Source organism: Talpa occidentalis, unplaced genomic scaffold, assembly GCF_014898055.3.
Source record: "Talpa occidentalis isolate TD23 unplaced genomic scaffold, MPIMG_talOcc4v2.1 talOcc4.4, whole genome shotgun sequence".
NCBI lineage: Eukaryota > Metazoa > Chordata > Mammalia > Eulipotyphla > Talpidae > Talpa > Talpa occidentalis.
In genome coordinates this window covers 6,363,556-6,385,446 of record NW_023604295.1, presented here as the reverse complement: position 1 = coordinate 6,385,446, position 21,891 = coordinate 6,363,556, and the positions used below count along the sequence as shown (strand labels likewise).

General features: G+C 52.3%; 2 protein-coding genes across 3 annotated transcripts in view; both read left to right on the top strand.

The window, feature by feature from the left end:
* The window catches only part of KCNE2 (potassium voltage-gated channel subfamily E regulatory subunit 2), a 131,204-nt gene extending 129,522 nt beyond the window's left edge, over positions 1 to 1,682 (top strand). Inside the window, exon 2 of one of the 2 annotated variants that reach the window (XM_037524492.2) lies at positions 1,241 to 1,682. In XM_037524492.2, the coding sequence (XP_037380389.1) occupies positions 1,250 to 1,621 (372 nt within the window). In that variant the 5' untranslated portion in view covers positions 1,241 to 1,249 and the 3' untranslated portion in view covers positions 1,622 to 1,682. Of the gene's footprint in view, positions 1 to 1,237 lie in introns of both variants that reach the window. The other variant, XM_054700293.1, reaches the window with a different exon arrangement.
* Positions 1,683 to 3,567: 1,885 nt separating this feature from the next.
* On the top strand, positions 3,568 to 11,949 carry SMIM11 (small integral membrane protein 11). The gene is made up of 4 exons (XM_037524988.2): positions 3,568 to 3,639; positions 7,880 to 7,976; positions 10,327 to 10,533; positions 11,756 to 11,949. Exons 2-3 carry the CDS (start codon positions 7,965 to 7,967, stop codon positions 10,489 to 10,491), a joined length of 177 nt encoding a protein of 58 aa, XP_037380885.1. The 5' UTR covers positions 3,568 to 3,639; positions 7,880 to 7,964; the 3' UTR covers positions 10,492 to 10,533; positions 11,756 to 11,949.
* The last annotated feature ends 9,942 nt before the right edge of the window (positions 11,950 to 21,891 follow it).

Genomic DNA, 21,891 nt, shown 5'->3' with positions numbered 1-21,891 from the left:
TTTCTCTGTCCTTCATGTGTACCTGTTTTCCAAATTGGCTTCACAAAAGGAAACTAGACTCCCCCTGGGGTGGGGACAGAGAGCCACACCGTGACCGCTGTCTTCACTGCATGAGAGGGAGATGCAGACAAGTGGGGGCGGGCCCTCGTGGGGACAGGACCCTGCTCTGCCCCCCTCTTAAGACCAACCCTGACAGAGTGGGGGTGGGGTGAAATAAGTGTGAACCCCTAGGCGAGCACACCTGCCTCAAGGGTGGAGAGTGCAGCTCTGCCTGCCAAGCTGACCCCAGGGCCGAGCAGACTCCAGGGCCGAGCAGACTCCAAGGCCACCGAGATTGCTCACGGTGACTTGCTGTTTGAAGGGGAAGCCAGAGGCTGTTCCGCGGCAGGGGCCTGGTGGGCCTGCACTCTGGGGCACTCTAGATTCCACACGTCATTTCTCTCCAACCCACTGGGCTTTTGAGGAAGGAGAAGGAGCGCTTAGAGCTCTTTGAATGTACGGCGTAGAAGACCAGACTGAGAAACTTATCTTCGTGACAGCAGTTCTCCATGCACAGAGAGTTGGGATAGTTGGAGAGAACCTAGACTTGGGGGGTGGATGGAATTACAAAGCTCGTCAATGCTCCTTCCTTCCTCTCTCTGCCCCATACTCTCTAAAGTCACGGGACCCGCGTGGGCCACCGCGTCATCCCGCTGATGTTTGTTGAATGTAGCAAGTTCATAATAAAACAAGGTGTGATGCCAGGCAGCTCTTGTGAGGCGACTGATCTATTTAAAAACAAAGCAATGCGCGATTGTTGATGAAAATTTGGAACATCTGAAAAGTATGAAAACGAAAAAGAATGTGAGCACACCACCCATTACTAACATTTTGAACTATTTTCAATCTTTCTCATTTGCATTTGCATGCATGTATGTATTTATGTTTGTAAATTGAGATCATACTATATATACAGATTTACTGTTCCCATTCAACTTTTATTATACGACATTAGGCATTACAAAAAATGCATAATGTGCATTAGAAAAGGTTAAATAATTAAAAAACTATAAAAGATGATAAAATAAAAAACAAAAGAGAACAGAACAAAAAAGTGCCCTCAATCACCAATCATGCCCTCAATCACATGAAAACAGACCTCACTTCTTCCATGCTGCTTTCTCTATCCCTTCAGGTAAGATGTGGAAGCGACTAGTTTCCTTCACCTTGCTCATGCATTTTATTATTTAAATTATAGCAGGAGGGAAAGATGTCTACTGCATCCAATCTGACACAGATCCTGGAAGACATCTTCCAAAAGATTTTTATTACTTATATGGAGAACTTGCAAAGGAACACGACAGCTGAGCAAGAGGCCCTGCAAGCCAAAGTGGATGCTGAGAATTTTAACTACGTCATCCTGTACCTGATGGTGATGATTGGCATGTTCTCCTTCATCATCGTGGCCATCCTGGTGAGCACGGTGAAATCCAAGCGGCGAGAACATTCCAATGACCCCTACCACCAGTACATCGTGGATGACTGGCATCAGAAGTATAAGAGCCAAATCTTGAATCTGGAAGACTCAAGGGCCACCGTGCATGAGAACACTGGGGCGGCAGGGTTCAAAATGTCTCCTTGATAAATGGTGTTGCAGAGCCCCAACAGCCGACATCCAGAGAGGGAGGGAGCAAATCCAGATTGTCATCTTGCAAAAGACTTGATGTTTCTGGCTCTCTGTTGAGAATATGCATGGAGATCATGTGATTGACTGGTCAAAACAGAGGAGATTTCAATCCCGGTGATTTATGCTTGCTCATTGGACTATTATTTTAATTGGAAGGCTCCTTTTACTTCTGTGCATTTTATTCAATGCCAATAGCAAAAATTAAGCCAAATTTGAAATAAAGTGCCTGGGTGGTGGCAATGGGGAGAGAAAGGAGAGATGAATAAAGTTTGAATTTTTTTTGGTGAAATGTTATTTGTATGGGACTAATTCATTTATCAAAATCCTGGATGCATTGCCTGGAAGCTGAAGTTCAAAAATCTATCATTTGCTCACTGGGCTGACCTAGGAGCATGCATTTATTAACTCAACAGTGTAGACTCTGAAGTGATGAACAGACAGACTTGTGGGGTTACTTTATGTGTATTTTTCCCCAGGCATTTAACATATTTGGATAGCTGAAGACACAACAAGCATTTCATAAGGGCCAATGGTCCACAGAGGAGAAACAGAATCTTTAAGATCCTGAAGAATCATTAAGAACACGGGTGCAACGAAGACATATTTTCAAACAAACATTGAAAAAGTTTCCTAGAAAACTAACCTTCACTGTTCTTATTATAGAAAGAAATATTGAAAAGTTATAACATTGTTTTAGAAACAATTTATTCTTTCCACTTGATTTGATTTTCCTTTATTTACAATTACTTATTTTCATTTATGTTTGAAGAGACTAACGATACAGAAAGCATCTGAATTGCAGGTGTGTGTTGAAAATGCTTAACATTTGCACTGGGAGTTGATGATACAGAATATTGGGACAGGAAGGCGCCTGGAAGGCATCTTATTCCTGTCAGACCATTTCATTAATAGAGGACGATACTGGCCTGCACAGGGGATGCCTGCATTCATTAATTCAATCTGGCAATATTGCACATGTGTCAGAGGTCACTGGTGAGACTCCAGGAGTCTAGGGAGAAATCAGACTCTCAGAGTGGAAGAACTCACAGGATGGAGAGAGAGCCGGCTCATAACCAGCACGATGCCATCAAGTGACAGGTCATAACAGAGAACAGGACGTGGGCAGAGCTGGCGTGCAATGGAGCGGAACAGGAGGGCGGCCTCCCTTGGGTCACGATCAACTCTCAGAGCAGCTGAGGGTAGAAAGTCAGGGGCAAGACAGTCTTGTATGGCTGCTGGCGCTTCCTGCCACCTGCCTGGCCCTTTTCTGCTCTCCCAAGTCCCCAGGTACTCAGCCAAGGCAGAACCATTTCATCCAGCAGGCCCTCAAGTGTCAGGGCCCTGACAGCAGGGGCTAGGGCGGGGCAGGGGATCGGGCAGGACACTGCAGGGTCTGGTGGGGAATCTGCACACACACATTTTTGGGGCCTGTCTGCTCTGAGCTGAGTTTCCAGCCCCAGGACCTCTGGTGGAGTGCTGTCGGGGTGCCCTCCCGTGGGGCAGTGTCTGGGCGCTCTCGAAGTCTGCACAATTTGCTGAATGAAGGACTGTGGGCACCCAGAACCGGGGCCTCCTCCCTAGTTATCCTAAGGGAGGATGCGCGCATTTTGTCAGAGACCATGAACCCTGCACTTGGCAGCCAGCAGCGAGCAGCACCCCAGGAATGCGGGACGGCTGAGGGCTGAGCGGCCCCGGACCGTCCTCCTCCAGCTCGGACAATTCAGAACGAGAACAGGACCTGAGACCAGGTCTTCAGTGTCCAGCCCCTGCCCAAGATGCGCCTTAACCCGGACAAGCGACCCCACGTCGCAGCCCCTCTACGCCTGCGCGCTGACCGGGGCGCGGCCCAGGCGCCGGACACACCGCGCAGGCGCGCAGAGCGGTGCCTTTCGGGACTTGTAGTTTCCTCGCGGCATTGTGGGAGTCGTGGTTTGGGGGCCGCGGGCGCGCTGGAGTCTCCGCGGCCTGGAGCTGTAAGTGGGTGACATTCGGGTCAGCGGGGCCTGGTCGGAAACCTGACAGCTTTGGGGGGCCGAGGGGTCTGGCGGCCGGTCAGGCGGTCGCGTTCTCCGGGATCCCGATAGCCCATCCCCGGCCGCGCCCCGCAGGCTCCCTGGGGAGGCCCCCCCACCCCGCGCCCGTCCGCTGAGCGCCCCGAAACCTGCGCACCTGGCGCCGGGGGCCGCAAGCTGTGGGGCGGGCCCGAGGGGTGGTGCCGGCTGGAATGAGGGGTCTCCGAGGGCCTTGCGGGTGAGCGGATGTTGGTGGAGGGTGGCGGAAGCCATGGGCGCCCTGGGCTGTCACCCATCCTGGGGTCTGAACCCCCTTGGCGTTGCTCCCCGAGTGCGGATCGGGGGTGCGCGCGGGGTCCGACCGCGGATTGCGCAGGGCTTGAGGGCCAGAGCCGCCTAGCGACTCGCTGAGGGGTACACAATGCGCCCGGGCACCCTACCAAGGCTTGGGGTTCCAGCCGCTGAGAGCGCAGGCCCTGCACCCCACCATTGCTGTTTGGCGGATCCCGGAAGCGGCTGAGAAGTGGAGTCTGGGCTGCAGAGATGGTGCCGAGGCTGTCCTGCTGACCCTGGCCCCTCTGGCGCTGGGACTCCCACTCACCGGGATTGGGGCTCACGGGCCCAGTGATGTCCCGAGACTCACCTGCAAACCCCTTTCCCAGACACATCACTTCAAGTGAGTGGGTGAAGGGTAGGGGTGAAAGGGACTGAGACTGGGAATGAGGTCAGCTTTGCAAAGGTCAGACTGCAAAGTGGCTGGACGGAGCTTAAGGGAGTTAGACACCAAGAGACAGGCAAAACCTTGAGTTTATGAGGTGTGTTGAGAAGAAAGCATAGATTGTGGACAACACCTTGTCCGTGTTGTTTTAAATGCCAAACCCAAAGACTGGTGCATGAGGCTTTTCTGTTTTCTTGGAGAAATCTGGCAAAGGAAAAATCAGGATGTATTTATAGTAAGCAAAATAGAACTGTTTCTCTCCAGTCCATTGTTATTTTTGAGTTTTCCACAAAGACTGTGGGTAATTCCTGGGGAAGTTTAAAATTTCTTGTACTTCATGGATTTATGCCTCTCACAAGTGGCTCCATCTTGCTGGCTTGAACTCAGCCCTCAGCTGCCAGCTGCCTTCTAATACCGGCAGAGCAACTAACCTACTGATATTTTTAGCCTTTGCAGTTGTTCTCATTTGCCCAGGGCCTGCAGGGTGCTACAGAAAAGGCTGACTTGGGGCATGTAATTTAAGGGAGATGCAGAGAAGTGCCAGATTGGCGGTGGGGTGGCAGTGAGCTGAATCCTTCCGCCCTCACGTCTCCCACCTCACACACCCATTCTGTGCTACCGACAACTTAACTTTAATATGAGCTTGACTTTCATCATCTGAGTATGATGAAAACTCTCACTTGCACATGCACATATGTGGGTACATGCACCTTGACTTCTGGGTATGAAGTCAAGGCCACTGCCAGTCTGTTTTTACAGTTGGCTTCCATGATGTCAGAGAGAAATGGTGACTTAGGAATTCCAGGGTTGGGAGCTGTTCCTGGGATTCTGCTTTTAAAAACAACAACAGCTCGGTTCAGAGAGGTCCATGCCTTGTCCCAAGTCACATGTCTCACCATTGGTGTCACCAAAAACAGAGTCTGGATCTCCAGTCCTCCTGGTCCTCGGCTTTGTTCTGCACACCCTGCCCCACTGTCTCGCCGTGATTGCCTTCTGCCCCGATGCTGCTTGTTCATGTCCTTCAGCATGGCCATTGGTGGAGGGAGAGAGATTCATCCTAACAATAACAGTGGACGCTGACCTGGTGCTTCTGCACGCTGGGCACGTGCTCAGTGTTTACAGCGCAGCCCTGAAGGAGAACTTACAGATAAGAGAGCTGAGACTTAGGGAGGCCCAGAGTTTTCAAGGTCACCCCACTGGAATTTAGTACGTGTTTGCTGGAGGGCCAGACCACTTTTTTCCTTTTATAAGTTATTTGGACCTGTTGGTTGTCCTTGATCTTGGGAATCAGTACGTGACCTACCTCAACTCACTGGATACGTAATTTGGCCTCAACCAATTTGTGGGGATCAGCCAAACTTGCCTATTCTATGTGCCTACAAAGTACTGTAAAAGTGAAATCTGCATCATGGCTCATCCCTCAGTGAAAATTCTAGCAACAGGTGGAAAAGTCTAGCAACAGGTTGGGAACATATTTTCCAGGTGCAGGTCAGATTCTGCTGCTCCTTGCAGATGGATTTGTTACCTGAAGGTTCCAGGTAGGTAACATACTGATTCCCAAGCTTGTTTAGACCATCCTCTGGTTTAAATTCCTCACATGAGCCTATCTGTGACTTTGAGAAAGTCGTAGGGAAATCACACTGCGCCACTGCCAGTGTGTTCTCAAGATACTGTCACCTTGAATAGATGAGGTGTGGACTTCGTGTTTAGGTGCATGTGCAAGTGAGAGTTTTCATAAAATATATATATTTTTAAGATTTGTTTTATTTATACAAGAGCTGGGGTACAGGCCAGGGTGAGAGGATTCACCAGAGACAGAGCTGGGAGCAGAACAGGCAGACGGACCAAAAGCACTGCTGAGGGGAGCAGCCAGCGGGGAGACAGGAGAGGTCTGCCGCGCCATGTGGGCTGCTCCGAGGGCAGCGGGGATCGAACCGGCACTGCAGAGGCTGCGGACAGCTTCACGGTGCTGCACTCAACCCACTGTGCCACTGGGGAGGCCCTTCATAAAATATTTTCCCTGAAGCTCATGTCATTGTCCCTCTCCTAGTGGCCTGCGACATTCCCCGCTGCTTTTAATTCTGATTTAAGTACATTGAAAGGAAATCGCCCTGTGACTTGAATGCAGAGCTCTCCCTGCGCCGGATGGGATGAGGGGCAGGTGGATGGGCCCCACCCAACCTGGTCCCCTCTGTGTGATCCTGGATGTTCCCCGAAGACTTTGTTTCCTTATCTGTAAAAGGGGACAGGAAATTGCCCCTCAGAGGCTGGCGTGGGACTGAGTTGAGGCATCTAATGCCCTTTAGCATGGTGGGCACCATAGTGGCAGGGCGCAAGCTGTAGGTCTGAGTATTATGGGTGGGAGGAGTGTTAGGGTTTGTCTGCTGTAGTCTGGGTAGTACCCAGTGAGCCTCTGAATTTACAAAAGTAGGGAAGCTAGAGTCCACTGAGTTGACACCCCCTTTTTTCCCTAACAAGGGGGCTGAGGCCCTGAGAGGCAACTCCTCAGAGCGAGTAGGTCCTTCATCCAGAGTGCATGTCTCGCAGCTCTCAGTACGTGTCATGCCCTATAAATAGTGACACAGGAGCCTCCCAGTGCGTCCCTTGCCCTGCCTGGGCCCTGCCTGGCCCTTCTGCCTCTCCTTCCCCGGCTCTCCCTCCATCTTCAAGGGAACTCTAGCTATGAATTGCTTTCTTAGGGAGATTTTATTTTCATCTCATCTGCTGCCTTCTCACCTGATATGTTTTTAACACCAAAATGAGCTTAATTAAGACTCAGAGGAGCAAAGAAACAGAAAGACATTGGCCCGCACACCACCCTTGCTCAGGGCAGGAGTGGCGTGGGGAGAAGAGCAGGCGGGGCTTCCGCGCTGTGTCCTCGCGGAGAGGAATGGCCGGGCACCCCACACACGTGCTGTTCCGCGGGGACCACCTAAAAGGAGAACTGGTTCTCCGTTCATTTGTGTCTCTGCCCCGGGATCCCCTGTTCTCCGTGCAGAGGCCGTGCTCCCCCTCTTCCGTGTTCTTGTGTAGCTCGCCCGAGCAAATTATGTGGGTCTTTGAAAACAGCATTAAATAGATTAAAATATTATTGCTTAAGAGTGGAAAATTTTTTTAAACAAGACCTATTTGATAAGAAAAGGAAAGCAAATTCATTAAAGTGGCTTGTATGTGTGCACCGCCCTTCTAGCTTGAGTCCCAAGGGGACGGAATTCTGGAAATGTCGTTCAGCCTAGCCGATTACACTGCACGCGGACTCAGGAGAAAACCACCAGTCTCCTTGGCGTGGCCTGGGCTTGTAACAAATCCAACGGGGGCCATGCCCGCCTCAGCCCTCACCAGGCCGCCTGCTTTCCTCCAGGCGCTCCCTCACCTGCGGGGACGTCCATGCTCTTCTGCGGAACCTGCCCTCTGCGCCCACCTGTGCCCCCTTCTTTCCATCACAGTCTTCCTGAGGTGTCTGTCTTCTCCCCGCTCCCCCAGGACAGGAGACCTGACCTCGGCTCCCTGCTCATGTGCTCGCCCCCAGAGCCCCCCAGAGATCAGAAGTGAAGTCACATAGGCCAGCATGAACTGGAAGGTGAGAATGGTTCTCAAATTTATTTCAACTTGAATTTTTGCTTTTTCATCATAAAATTTCACAGTGAGAGTTCTGTACAGATAGGTTGATCCAAAAGAAGAACTAGATTAAGCAGAAATCCTAATCATGTCTGATCTTTATTTTAGCTTCCAGCGTGTGGCTGGACCCACTCACTGCACACGAGGAGTCAGGGCTCTTGGGAGGCTGTGTGCCCAACTTCAGATCAGCCTCACTTTCCTCGCAAAAGCCACATCTTTAAAATTTCCCCAACTTTTTTTTTAAGATTTATTTATTTATACAAGAACTGGGGTATAGGTCAGAGGTGTGGGAGGGTGAGAGGATTCACCAGAGACAGAGCAGGGAGCAGAACAGGCAGACTGACAAAATACACTGCTGAGGGGAGCAGCGGGTGAGATTAGGAGAGGTCTGCTGCGCCATGTGGGAATCTCCCTGGCCGGCCAGGAATCGAACCAGCGCTGCAGAGGCTGAGGAGAGCTTCACAGCGCTGTGCTCAACCCGCTGTGCCACTGGGGAGGCCCTAAAATTTCCCCAACTCTTGAATATTTTGATATTTTTAAGTGGATTAAGATCTTACAAAGAAATCCATGTTTTTGTCCATTTATCTCCTCGAGAGTTCTTGTGTTTGGAGAGTTAATTAGGGGTATGTCAGAAGTCAGCAGCACTGAGGCTTAGTACCCTGGAGGGGCGGGCACAGGCCCTGAAGCTCTTCCCCTTTTAGTACCCGGAGTGCCCTGGGCCTTGCTGCTGCTCTGCCTGCTCTCAGGCCTGAAACTCTTGCCTCTTGCTACTCTTCTGCCTTTGAAAAGAAAGTTACTATCAATCCCACTCACCGTGCCCACTGCTGTTGTCCTTCCATTTCAGGGGTTTCTAGCTGGTTTAGACAGACATTCCCATGGCTGCCAAAGTCCAGCCTCGGGTTTAGGCCTCCGGGATCGGTGACTCTGTCCTGGTGGGTCTCCAGAGGCCCATCCCCAGAGAGTCGGAGGCTGGAAGAGCAGCTTTTCCTGGCGTGAACCAGCTCCCCGCAGATCCCCAGTGAACGCGAGCACAGGCTGGCAGCAGCACACTGCTCAGGCTGGCCTCTGAGGGGGGAAATAAAATGACAGTCAACACTTTTTTTTCATAGCGGATTTATAACCGCAGTCAGCCCTCCTCTCTAACACGTGACCCTTCAGGGAGATCGGTGAATTCGGGATTCTTAGGGAGACGCAGGTGGTTGGGAAGGTTACCCTAGTTCCGGGGACCAGCAACCTGGGCATCAAGCCGGCGCTCTGTGCTGCTCGTGTCTGCCCTGATTCGAACTCTTCTCTCGTTGCCCCGGGCCCGTGTTGCTGCTGCTTTACTGAATTACAGCAGGCTCGCCGCCGTGTTCCTTCCTTTGCTGTCTCTTGTACTCCTGCTGTGCCGCATCCCGACCCTCCTCGGGCATCCATAAGAAATGTCCAGTCGCTTCACAGGTAGCGATGGCCCTTGCCTCCGGGAAGGTCAGTAGCCGGGTCATCGTTGCTGGTGCCAGTGAGGCTGGCGAGGGCCGAGCAGGCGCCCCCCCCCCCCCCCGCGGCATGTGCAGGTAATGCTGGTGCGCGCAGCCTGTGGGAATCAGAGGCACTTTTCTAGGGAAGGGATTTTTTAAATGACACAAAAAGCTCATAATTATTCAGGTCATACTAATCGTGTCATCATGAAAAACTAGTGTAGTGTTGGCCGTGTGTGGGGTTTCATAGTAACACCTTCTGGGGCAAAGACTAAGTAACTCAAAACCCAGACTTCGTTGTAGCCGGTGGGTTAGAACTTCCCACCAGCGGGAAATGACTCAGAGGAACAGTGAATAGCAGCTAAGTTGTCATCTTTAGAGTGTCACTGTATTTTATTTTTACATCTGTTTTACCTTCATGTGCCAGTGCTCATGGGTGGCCAGAAGCAAGAGGAGATGGTAGCGTGCTAGAGCTGGCGAATCCGCGGGGAAGAGGCAGAAGCTCAGGAAAGTCAAGTGACTGGGTCACACAGTCGCTCAGCAGCACAGAGCTGCCACCCCACCGCCGGGCTCCGCTGCTTTCATGGCCACGCTGCTGCCTCAGGAGCAGGCGGCTGGGGGTCGGCAAGGGCCAGTGACCTGGTCAAGTCGTGAAAGGCCAGCGTCACCGCATTCCTCATCCACCGTGGCCCTCCCTGCGAGCCATGATGGGCAGAGCCGGCTCAGGGGCTTTGCTGTCCCGGCCCCTGCGTGCCCGCGCTGAGCCCAGTGCCGTGCCAGGCGCCCGGGAGCCTTGTGCATGAAGGCACGCTTGGACGGGCCTGTGCCTCTAGAATGCTTGCTCTCTGCCTGCAGGTTCTTGAGCACGTGCCCCTGCTGCTCTACATCTTGGCTGCAAAAACACTGATTCTCTGCCTGGCCTTTGCCGGAGTCAAAATCTACCAAAGGAAGAGATTGGAAGCAAAGCAGCAAAAGCTGGAAGCTGAAAAGAAGAAGCAGTCAGAGAAGAAAGACAGCTGAAGGGCATCGGGGTGCCGGACGTTGCAGATGTGAAATGAATGGGTAAGTAGGGAAGGGGGTGGGGCAGCCTGGCCCGATGTGAGGTCTGCATCCCCGGGCTGAGGCTGCGGGGCCTCAGGGTCCCCCTGCATTGAAGGCAGGTGTGCAGCCCCCACCCGCTGCTCAGAGTCGGGACGCATGATCCTCCCTCACCCACAGCCATGCTCCCTGACAGGCATTGGGTCCGGGGCTCTGTGGAGAACCCTGGAAGCAGGGACCTTCTCCCTGGAGAAGCACACATGCTGCAAACACAGTTTTCTGTGAAAGGAGGAGGTGGGGTCATGGGCCTTGAAGCCCCCCCTGTATCTGAGATTAACACACCCAGCTACCCAGGGGCAGCGGGCGCGGGGCTGAGGGAGGGGGGCAGCCTTCGTCAGCCCTTGGCAGCGGCCTGGCGGGTCAGTAGAGTCCCTGTCCAGGTCACAGGATGGAGCACTTCAAAAATGAGAAAGGCAAAACAGAAAATCCAGGAAGCCCCGCTGACTTCCAGAGATATTTGGGCTCTGTGCACCTGCCGCGGTCTGCCTCCCCTGCCCGCCCCGGGGGCCCTTCCTTGATCCCATGGACTCTCGTGCCCCTGCAGCCCTTGCTTGTTGGTCCTCTGGCCCAGAGGGCACTTCCCCTCGACCTCAGCAGGCACGAGTCACACCCATCGTCACAGCCGGCACAGCCCAGCTGCCAGACCAGTGGGCGGGAAGTGCCAAGCTTGGGGGGATGTCAGGGCACCAAGAGGTGATTATCGACCCCTAGAGTCAACCCTCACTGGGACTGCTCCCTCCTGCCTGGCTGCTTATCCCAAACAGCCAAGGGGTTTTATTTTATTTTTTTGAAGATTTATTTATGCATACAAGAGCTGGGGTGCGGGCCAGAGGTGCGGGAGTGAGAGGATTCCCAGAGACAGAGTGGGGAGCAGAGCAGGCAGACTGACTGAAATACACTGCTGAGGGGAGCAGCAGGGATGTGGGCAGCTCCCTGGCTGGGGATGGAACTCGTGCTGCAGAGGCTGTGGACAGCCGCACCGTGCTGAGACTTAACGCCACAGGGAGGCCCTCCAAGGGACTTTAAATTGAGGAGATTGTGATGCTAACAGCGCGTTCTCTAGCAGATAAACTTCAGAGCCTCTAGTTTATTAAATCTGAGCAGCTGAGCCTAAGGATGAATGCTGAGCAAGTGAAACATTATTTTATTGGTTTTTTCACACTTATCCCTTTGGACTTCTTTCTAGATTTTGCATTTTAAATGAGAGCTTGCCTGGACTCCATGAAGAAAGAGCTGAGAAGAAAGAAAAACTTAATAACTGGATGATGTGTCAGGGGAGAAACTCCCACTAGAGCTTTAACTTAAAATGATGTGAATTTTTGTACGCTTTTAAAAAGTAGTATTTTGTTTATTAAAATAAAATGCCTTTGATAAAAGGGTGTCTCTGGTCTTTGGAAAGGCGGTGTGTGTGTGTGTGTGTGTCTCCTCACACCCCCTGCACGCCTATGTTGTCAGAGGAGGGAGTTGTGCACACCCACATCTCCCTGTCCCCCCGGTCTCCCCATCCCCTGTGTGGGGTGCCGGGTCACCAGGACACCTCCACGGAGAGCTGGGCCGTGGAAGAGGCCGGGCGGGAGGGAAGCTGGCTAGCGGCCCTCGGACACTCCTGGGGCCTTGAGTCTCCGCCCTCCTCTCTCCCCCTTCTCTTTCCTTCTGACGAGCATGAGCTTGTTGGGGTGCAGGGAAGCTGGGGGCTGGCCCTCGGCTTGTGCCTCTGCCGACCTGGGTGGACTCACCGTGAGTGGCCTCTGCCACGCTGGGGCCAAGCCTGGGGAGAGTCACTCGGTTGAGCCCTTGGCAGGGGTAAGAGGGCCGGGGCGTCGCCCGCTCCCACCGCTTTCTTGGCAGGATTTACCGCGAGACGGCGCGGGGCACACAGCCCAGGACACAGCCCCGAGAGAGGAGGAACTCGCGGGGTTGTGACTCGGCACCTAAGGGCTGCAGATCTCGGGTGTTCTCGGGAGAGCAGAGCGGTGGGAAGGAGGAAGCGAAGGCCAAAGCTGTGACTATGGAGGCGCGTTTGGAAAACAGGCCCGGTTCGTGTCTCGAGGGCGTCATGGCCCCTGGCCCCAGACAGGAGAACTCTGGAATGTCAGGCGTAAAGGACATGACCTTTCTCCAGCTGTGCTGTGGCTGCTGGCTGCTTTGAACTTCAGACTGAAGGAATGTGCAGGATCCAAGTTCCCAGTACAGAACAGACCCTGACCTTACAGCTACGAGTCCCTGGTAGGCCTCCCACGTGCCCTCAGACACCCGCCATGCCGGGGCTGTCCTGGAGCTGGAACAGACGCCTGGAGCAGAGGGGTGATGCTCCAGCACATCAGACCTGCTCAGAGGGGTCCACAAACCCACCCTCGTAAGGGCAGCCCTGCTGCCAGGCAGGCAGCACCTCCCTCCCCCCTGCTCCTCTTAAGCTCCTGCTGAGGGTCTCTCAGGCCAGGGCGTTTCTGCTCCCTGGCACTGCACCCACCACCTCTGGGCATCTGTGCCTCCCGCGGGCAGCCCTGCCCCTCACATGCCTCTGGAAGCCAAGGCACAGGGCCTCTTGGCTTGTGGACGTGCTTGTTTATTTTAAACACAGGTGCTTTGGGATTTAAAAATCCTGCCTTGGAATCTGCGGCACCTCTGGCCGTCTCTGGCCGTCCTCTCGGGAAGTCTGGTAGAGGAGGACCTAAGGGTTGAGCCAAGCCTCACCCACATCCCTGCATTGTCTATGAACGCTGTTTGGGGGTTGTGGCTGTTACCCGTTCCTGCGCGCTTTCCCCCCACGAGGGGGCGAGATGCGTCACCTGTCCGTGTCCTGTGCACTGTCCCGTCAGCGTGGGGGAGTCAGGCACCTGTGGATTGACTGTTTTTTTAAAGATTTATTTATTTACACAAGCACCGGGTACAGTCAGAAGCGCGGGAGGGTGAGAGAATTCACCAGAGCCAGAGTGGGGAGCAGAGCAGGCAGACTGACGAAGTACACTGCTGAGGGGAGCAGCGGGCGGCAGGAGAGGTCTGTGCGCCAGGTGGGACCCTCACCCAGTGGCCGGGGATCGAACTGGCGCTGCAGAGGCTGCGGGCAGCTTCGCAACCCAGCGCTCAACCGCTGTGCCCCCGGGGAGGCCCACCTGTGGTTTGACTTTAAGTCTTCAGTTGGGTGCATCGTGGGTGGGGGGCTGCGGTAAAGGGACATGGGTCAAGCCCCAGTGCGAACCCCAGCTGACCGCAGCTGCCCCGCGACCCAGCGCGCTCCAGCCCATGCTGAGAGTGATTCCATTCCGTTCAGGAGCCCGCGCAGCTGAAAGATGTTTCCAAGCCATGGACTGAAATCTGTGCCCTGCATCCTCAGGAGAGCTCCGGGACCCCGCTGCAGACCCCACCGGGCCTTCGGATCATCTTCCTAGCATTGGGCATTTTGGTTTTCGAGCTCACGACATGTTGGAAGCAGAAAGGCACCGGCTGCAGACGCAACTTCAAAGCGAGACCATCTCTGAACCAAGAGCCAGTTGCTCTCCCAGAGCCTGGCGTGCAGCCACGGCCCACCGCGGGCCCCCAAATCTCGTTCCTAACGCTGGCCCTGCCACTAAGCAAGGGGTAGAAGCCAAGCCCAAGCGCTCTGCCCAGCGAGGCAGGATGCCATAAGCCAAAGCGCCAGCGCTTGGGCTGCCGCTGCCAGGCTCTCGCCAGCTCCCACCTCTGGGGAACCTCAGATTCTGAGTGACTCCTAACACCCTGGCCTGTACCGTAAACAGTCTTTGAAGTTGATTCTTCAGCAGGTCTCCTCTGTGGTGGGGTGAAGTGGGGCACAGTGGGGCGTCCGGAGGGAGATGAGAATGGGGGCTGAGCCAGCACACCCCAGCAGGCCCCTGACCTGTAGATTCCCGTGGGGCTGTAGACGCAGCAGCCCTGGCAGAAGGCAACCCTGCCCCAGCCCTGGGGATTCTGAGAGGGTCCCTGAACCTCCTTTGGGGCTTTAGAGGACGGGCAGAAGGAGATGGCTGGGAAGTGGTGGGGTGAGAAGCAGGGGTGGGATGGACCTTCAATCCCCCCTTGCCCTGGCTCCCCACAACCTGTGCATCTGCACCCCCAGGTTAGCATCACCACCACCTCCTGGAGATGAGGAGGCTGATGGTCCTGTCTACGGGCCCCGGCGGCGAGGGGCAGAGGCGGGGTTTGGGCCTGGTCATCCCCCTGGGGCCGGCACTCTTCACTCCCTGCAAGGTTCCTGTTCTGCACAGCTGCGGGTCATCGACTCTTCTAGATGTCAGCGGCGGTGACACAGGGCAGAGGCCGGGCTGTGGGGAGCTGAGGCACCCCTGGAGGAAAGGAACTTGAAACAGTGAGACTGTGTTATCGTTACATGTGTGCACACAGTTATTTCTGAACAACATGTTACTTACAAATAGCTAGTTCGTTTTCAAATAACTGGTTTGATATTTCCCTTGTGTTTCTAGATGTTTGGGGACACTCCCAAGTATATTGCTTGGACTTCTTTTGACGTATGTTGAAAGGAATTTGGAGGCACCGCGCCTGAAAACCCAGTGAGCTGCTCCTTAGAAAATAGTAGAGCAGGATATTGCACAGCTCGGACGCTGGCACCCTTAGGGGCAGGCGGGGGGGTGGGGGTGCGGGGAGGGAAGGGCTCTCCAAAGGGAGGAAAATGCTCCCTGGCTCTGTACCCACCACTCTGGGCACCTGTGCCTCCTGCGGGCAGCACTGCCCCTCAAATGCCTCTGAAATCCAAGGCAGAGGCTTTTGGTGGCGAATCTAACAAATCTCAACTAGTAGATGTGCTTGTTTATTTGTATTTATTTTTTTAAACATTTATTTTCAATGTGAAAGACAGGTTTCATAAAACTTATTTTTTTATGAGCTTAGTATTTCACCTTCAAATAAAAAGCATAGGACACTTAAAAAGATTTATTTTTATTTATGCATAGAAGAACTGGGGTACAGGCCAGAGGTGTGCGGGGGGGGTTAGAGGACCCACCAGAGACAGAGTGGGGAGCAGAACAAGCAGATCTACTGAAATCCCCTGCTGAGGGGAGCAGCGGGGAGACAGGAGAGGTCTGCTGCGCCATGTGGGTAGCTCCCTGGCCAGGGATCGAACTCACACGCGTAATAGTGCTGAGACTTTAACCCCTGTGCCACCAGGGAGGCCCCTGTGCTCGTTTATTTTAAACACAGGTCCTTTGGGATTTAAAATTGGTAGAGGATGACCTAAGGGTTGAGCCAAACCTCGGCCGCATCCCTGTATTTTCTATGAGTGCTGTTTTGGGTTTTTGTTGTTACCATTTTCTATACTATTTCCTACCACTAGAGGGATTGCCAGGATCTCAGACTGCAGAGGAAGAAGATGCAGCGAGGGTGGGCTGGGGGGGAGGGTGGTGTAGGTGGTGGGGCTCTGAGGACCTGGTGTAGCGGCAGGGAGACACAGGGCAGGTTTTCTATGACCCGAGCAGACGGGTTAAAGGAGAGTCCTGGAGCCCTTGGTGGCTTTTGCAGGCTTTTGTTGGGATTTGTCAGGTACATGGCAGGCAGGGCTGCCAGGGGGCCAGGAGGCTGGCAGGCCACCCAGCCCCCTCGAGTCTTCACTCTTTCTGGGCTCTCCGGCCTTCTCTCGTGACCTCTGCATCTCTTTCGCTCACGTTCTTTTGGCTCTGTGCTGGCGTCTGTGACGCTGCCCTTATAAGCCCAGTCTCAGCCAACGTGTACCCACCGACGCGTGCCCACACCCCGCGCCAGGTGCCCGCCATCAGGCATGCGTTCAGGGCCACAGGGTTCCATCATCAATCCTAATGGCAGGAGGGCAGAAAAGCCTGATGCCTTTTATTTACCCTACACTGGCAATGGGGGGGTGGGGGGAGGAGAAGCCGAGAGACACCGTGCTGACTGCCTCAGTTTACCCTGGGCTGGAGGCGAATGGCAGGAGAACACGCCCGGAAGAAACCTCGTAGGTCGTGAACCCCCGGACCTATCGCAGATGGCCAGGAAAGCAGCAGTTTCCTTTGAGCAAATATTCTTAGGATGTGTCTGTTCTTATGCCTGGGGATAAAAAGAAGCAAGAACTTTCCTCAGAGTGAGAAGGAAATCAGATCAGGGCCATTAGGTCTAATTGGGGCGCAGTCGCAGGCCGCAGCTGGACTCTGGTGGCGGGAGCTCCAGTTCTGGAGGCTCGGGAGGTGCCAGGCGCACGCTGGGGTCTGTGTTCAGCCCGTTAAAGCTCTCAACCCTAATTTTACTAATGAGTTAATTGAGCCTCGGGCAAGTAAAGTAACTGACCCAAGGCCCCAAGCTTAATGAGCTGGAAACTGGAGTCCAGCTCAGCCTCTCTGATTCCCAGAGCCCAGGACCCTGTCCGTTACTTTCTGCTGGAAGTTTCCATGCTTAGCACACAGCAGCGTTTAATGATGATACAATATTCTGCAGCTCCGCCGCCCAGTAGGGGTGGTCCTTGTGGTCTCGCTGCTCATCCTCGTGTTCTCGTTCCCCTACTTTTCTCAAGATTAAACCAGGCCGCGAAGGCACAGAAGCCTGGGCTCACTTTATCGGATTGTTTTAGTTTTTGAACAAAAATAGCTCTTGTTGGTTTACTTTTGTAGGGTCAGGAATGACCACAGGGTAGGTTTTCTGATCCAGCAGACCAGGTAAAGGGGGAGTCAGGGTCCTCAATGGTTTTTGCAGGTCTTTTATTTAGATTTACCAGGCACATGGCAGGCAGAGGTGCTGGGGGGCCGGGAGACTGGCAGGCCTCCCAGCCCCCAGCAAGTCCTCACTCTATCTGGGCTCTCTGGTGTTCCCTCTGCTTCTCTGCTCTTCCGTTTGTTCTGCTGCTTCTCGACTTCTACTTCGGCTTCTCCTAGCGTCCCCGTGACGCCGCCCTTAAAAGCCCAGTCTCAGTCCAGGTGAATCCCATCTACCTAGGCCCACACCCTACTCCAGGTGCCCGCCATCAGGCATGCATTCAGGACAAGGATCCATCATCTATCCTGATGGCGGGAGGGCAGAAAAGCCTGACATTTTTCCTTACCCTACAACTTTGTTCATGTGATAACCTACAAATCTTCCACTTTTTTTTTTCCTTCTGCAAAATATAGTGTGTTTAAAAGGCATTCTTGTATTGCAGCTCATTCTCGTGGCATCCAGTGGGAGATGGCCGCTTGGCCAGCTGCTGTCTGCTCTGATGTCGGAGAGGAGCCTTACGCCACGTCAGCTGTTGGAGTGAAAGAGAAAACCTTGAACTGCCACAACTGAGCCGAGCACGCTGGTCAGGCACATGGGCTCTAGAACCTGCCCAGCCCAGGGGCCTCTCAGAGTCTGTTTCCTCGCCTGTAACATGAAAAAATGATAGAACCTGCCCTTTGGGGTTGCAATGAGGGTGAAGTGAGCAGCTCCTTCTTAGAGAGGCAGCGTGCATCACGGATCTAAGAGTGCACTCTGGGTTGGAACTGCACTAGAGCTGCTTCCAGAAAACTGTGTGCCTCAGTAGTGTGGGCTGTGCTACTCATGTCGTCTGGCAAAGGTCCGGGCATGGGGCAGATTCCTGAAAAGTCAGGAATCTTGTTAGCTGACGCCTGCTAGATTCTTCTCATTTGTTTATGGCTGGTTCTTCTGAATATGGCAATTGTTAATACACCTATTTGAAAAGTAAAACCGCAAATGTTGCATGACCAAACACTAAATAACTAATTTGACAACAGTGGCACTGCGTGATAGAAACAGTCCATTTTGAAACAATTAGTATTTTTCTGCTTGGAAGCAGTGATTTAAATTTTGGTCTTACAAAAACAAGTGCTATGTCACACCTGAACACTTCTGGGAACTAAAGGCTGTAAACGTTCCTGGCCAAGTCTTTGACACAGATTTGTGGTCTTTTAAGGCAGAGACCATATGGGGAGGGTAGAGATAGCAGTTAATTGATAGCGAAGTTAGAGATAGTTGAAGTTAATAGTTGAAGTTAGAAATAACAGTTGACAAGATAAATAAAGAAGCAAAAGGAAAAAATATAGCCTTGAGAAAGTAAGTTTCCTTTTTTCTTTTAAAGCTTGGGGTTAGAAAAACTCAGTGCAAACTTATGCGGCCCTGGGATTCATTGGGTTTTTTTGATTCTTTACTACTTTTATTAAATTGGAAGAGATTAGTTATAAGAATAAAAAGTTTTTTGATTTTAGCAGTAATTGGATTTGACTACAATATATAAGGTGATTATGTTTTTTAATATTTAAGATTTAGGAATTGTATAGCTTTTGATTAATGAGTAATTTAGCAGTTATAAAGGAGTTCAGTTTTAGTCATGGAAGTTTTTTGCTGTTTTGCTGTTTTAGGATTAACAGAATGATGACTGGGCAGTGGAAAATAAATGATTGTTAGTGGACATTTTGTGTGGTAGTTGTATTTACTTGCAGAACTTAGTGAAATGGCTGTTATCACCTCAGCAAGGGGTCATAGGTCTCCAGGCCGGTTTTGAAAAAAATGTCATGGTAGTTTGTCTTTTTTACTACTTGAAAGCACTCGCGGATGTACTCCCACGCTTGCTCGAGACGTATAAATAAAGAGCTGCTGAGACCCTCGGCAGGATGATACTTGCACCCTGATCAAGTGTCAGTGTCTCCTTGGGCCTCCCTGGTGGCGCAGCAGTTGAGCGCTGGGTTGTGAAGCTGCCCGCAGCAGGGAGAGGGTCCCACATGGCGCGCAGACCTCTCCTGCCGCCCGCTGCCCCCCTCAGCAGTGTACTTCGGTCCTTCTGCCTGCTCTGCTCCCCGCTCTGGCTCTGGTGAATTCTCTCACCCTCCCGCACTTCTGACTGTACCCAGTGCTTGTACAAATAAATAAATAAATCTTAAAAAAAAAAAAAAAAAGAAAAAGTGTCAGTGTCTCCTCATTCCCCTGTTCCTTTTCCCTCAAGTCGCTGACTCCGTCTTTTCCTGCAGGGACCCTGACACGACAGTTTGCTGGAGCCGGCTTCCGGCACCTCAGTTTACCCCATCTAGAAGTTTACCCCCACTGTGGAGATAACCATAGTTCCCACATCACAGACGGTGATGAGGATTGAGTTAAGCGGGTGCAGCTGTTAGTGTTTGTGACTACAGAACTCTGGATCAGTGTGGAATCAACGTGGCATAGGGGTGAAGTGCACTTGTATCTCACACCCAGGGCACCTACACTTGGCCTGTATGGTGCCAGCACGTGGCGGTGACCAAGGAGATTTGAGACTCATTCCCTGCTCTGAAGGAACTAAAATCCTAAAACATACGTGAAACAAGTAGAGAAAATGAGCCACACAAATATACACACGAGAGTTGTCCCACCAGTTTATTGCCAAAGGGAATATAATGTTACAGTTGCAGAATAAGACCTTCTTTTGCACCTGCGGTTTCCTTTCCCAAGGCAGGCGGGTGCTAATCTCTGGAGGCTGTGACTGTCACTGGAAAGAGAATCTTTGCAGCTATGACTAAGCTAAAGGTTTTGAGGAGGGGAGATGATTCTGAACTGGGTGGGCTCTGACTGCCAGCCACAGTGTCTAAGAGGGAGGCAGAGGGGAACTGGACGCAGGAGAGGAGAAAATCATGTGGCCAGGGAAGGGGTGGATGGGGTGATGCCCCCACAAGCCAAGGAAAGCCGACAGCCACAGGATGCTGGGAGAGGCAAGACCCAGAGTCTCCCTGGAACCTCCGGAGGGCATGTGACTTCCCACACCTTGGTTGTGACCAGCGGAAAGAATCAGTATCTGTTGTTTTAAGTCACTGAGTTTAAGGTCCTTTGCTAGAGCAACCATGAGGCACCAATGCAGCCTTGGCTGAAACTCCTGGCCCCAGGAGGCGGCGGCTGCAGGTGCGCTGCCTCTCCCATTAAAATGCACAATAGCAAACACTGCAAAAGTCAATCAGTTACTTGCTGAAAAACACAGCACATCTGTTTTTAATCTCACAACGGCCAGCTGATCCTTGAACAACACAGGTTTGAACTGCACAGGTCCTGAGTACATGGATTTTTCTTGTAATCAAAGATGCCATACACTTAGGGTATCAATAAATACTGTCCAATACGGTAAAACCATTTCCTCTTTTAACCTTCTGAACACCATTTTCTCTTCTCTGCATTACTTTATTGTAAGAATACAGCAGATAACACATCTAACTTACAAAATATGTGTTAATCACCTCTTAGTGTTATTGGTAAGGCTTCCAGTCAACAGCAGGCTATTTGTAGTTAAGTTTGGGGGGAGTCATAAGTTACTCATGCATTTTTGCCTGGGGCGAGGTGGTCAGTGCCCTTAGCCCCCACATTGCTCGAGGGTTAGCTGTATTTCCAAATAATTCAGGGAGATCCAGGAAGGAAGCAGGACAGGAGGACAAGCAGAGAATCTGGTGCTCTCTGTACCTGGTCATTAGGAACCTGGCCTCACAAAATCATTCATATAGGTAAGTGTGTTAGGGGTTAGGTAGACATTTTCATGTGATTTTTTTTTTTACATAGGCAGAATAATTACTTCTACTATAAAATGATACCCGGAATATATATAAATGAGAGTGAACTTTATCATGTTTAATAGGAGATAGACTTGTTTTTCTATAAAATCTAGCAAGACCACCACAAGTCCTTACCGTTGCGCCAGCAGCAGTCCCGAACTTGGTCTGGATGCTCCTGTGCCAACAGCAGGTGGCTTAGGTATCAGAACTTCGAGATGCAACTCCACGGCAAAGTCATGACTCCCTGCTGGGAGTCTTAGACTTGACAGGGAAGGTGGACAAGATCAGGGGGCTGTACACACCCCCATTATCTCCATTTGTTCACCCACCAAGTCCTCCTTGAGCCAATCACTGGCATCACTTTCCCAGCTCCTTACTGGGGCCACTAGGAGGGTCTGGATGGAGTTTAACCTCTGCGGTGCCCCTCCGCTGCCTTGCTGAGAAGTATTGGGAGAGAAAGAGCTAGTCCAGTGTCCATCTGCACCACACCTCAAGCAGTGGCAAATTGACTCCCATGAGTCATTCCGCTCAGGTCTAGACCATCTTGGTAGTCTAGACCACCAGGTAATTCCCCATGGATTATTGCAGTGGGTTGAAAATAGTTTGCATGCTCTTTATTTTTTTATTTTATTTTTTAAAAATATTTTATTTTTATACAAGAGCCAGGGTACAGGCCAGATGCGCGGGAGGGCAAGAGGATTCACCGGAGACAGAGCAGGAAACAAAACAGGCAGACTGACGAAATACACTGCTGAGGGGAGCAGTAGGCGAGACAGGAGAGGTCTACCGCGCCATGTGGGACCCTTGCTGGCAGGCCGGGATTGAACCGGCGCTGCAGAGGCTGTGGACAGCTTCAGTGTGGTGCTCA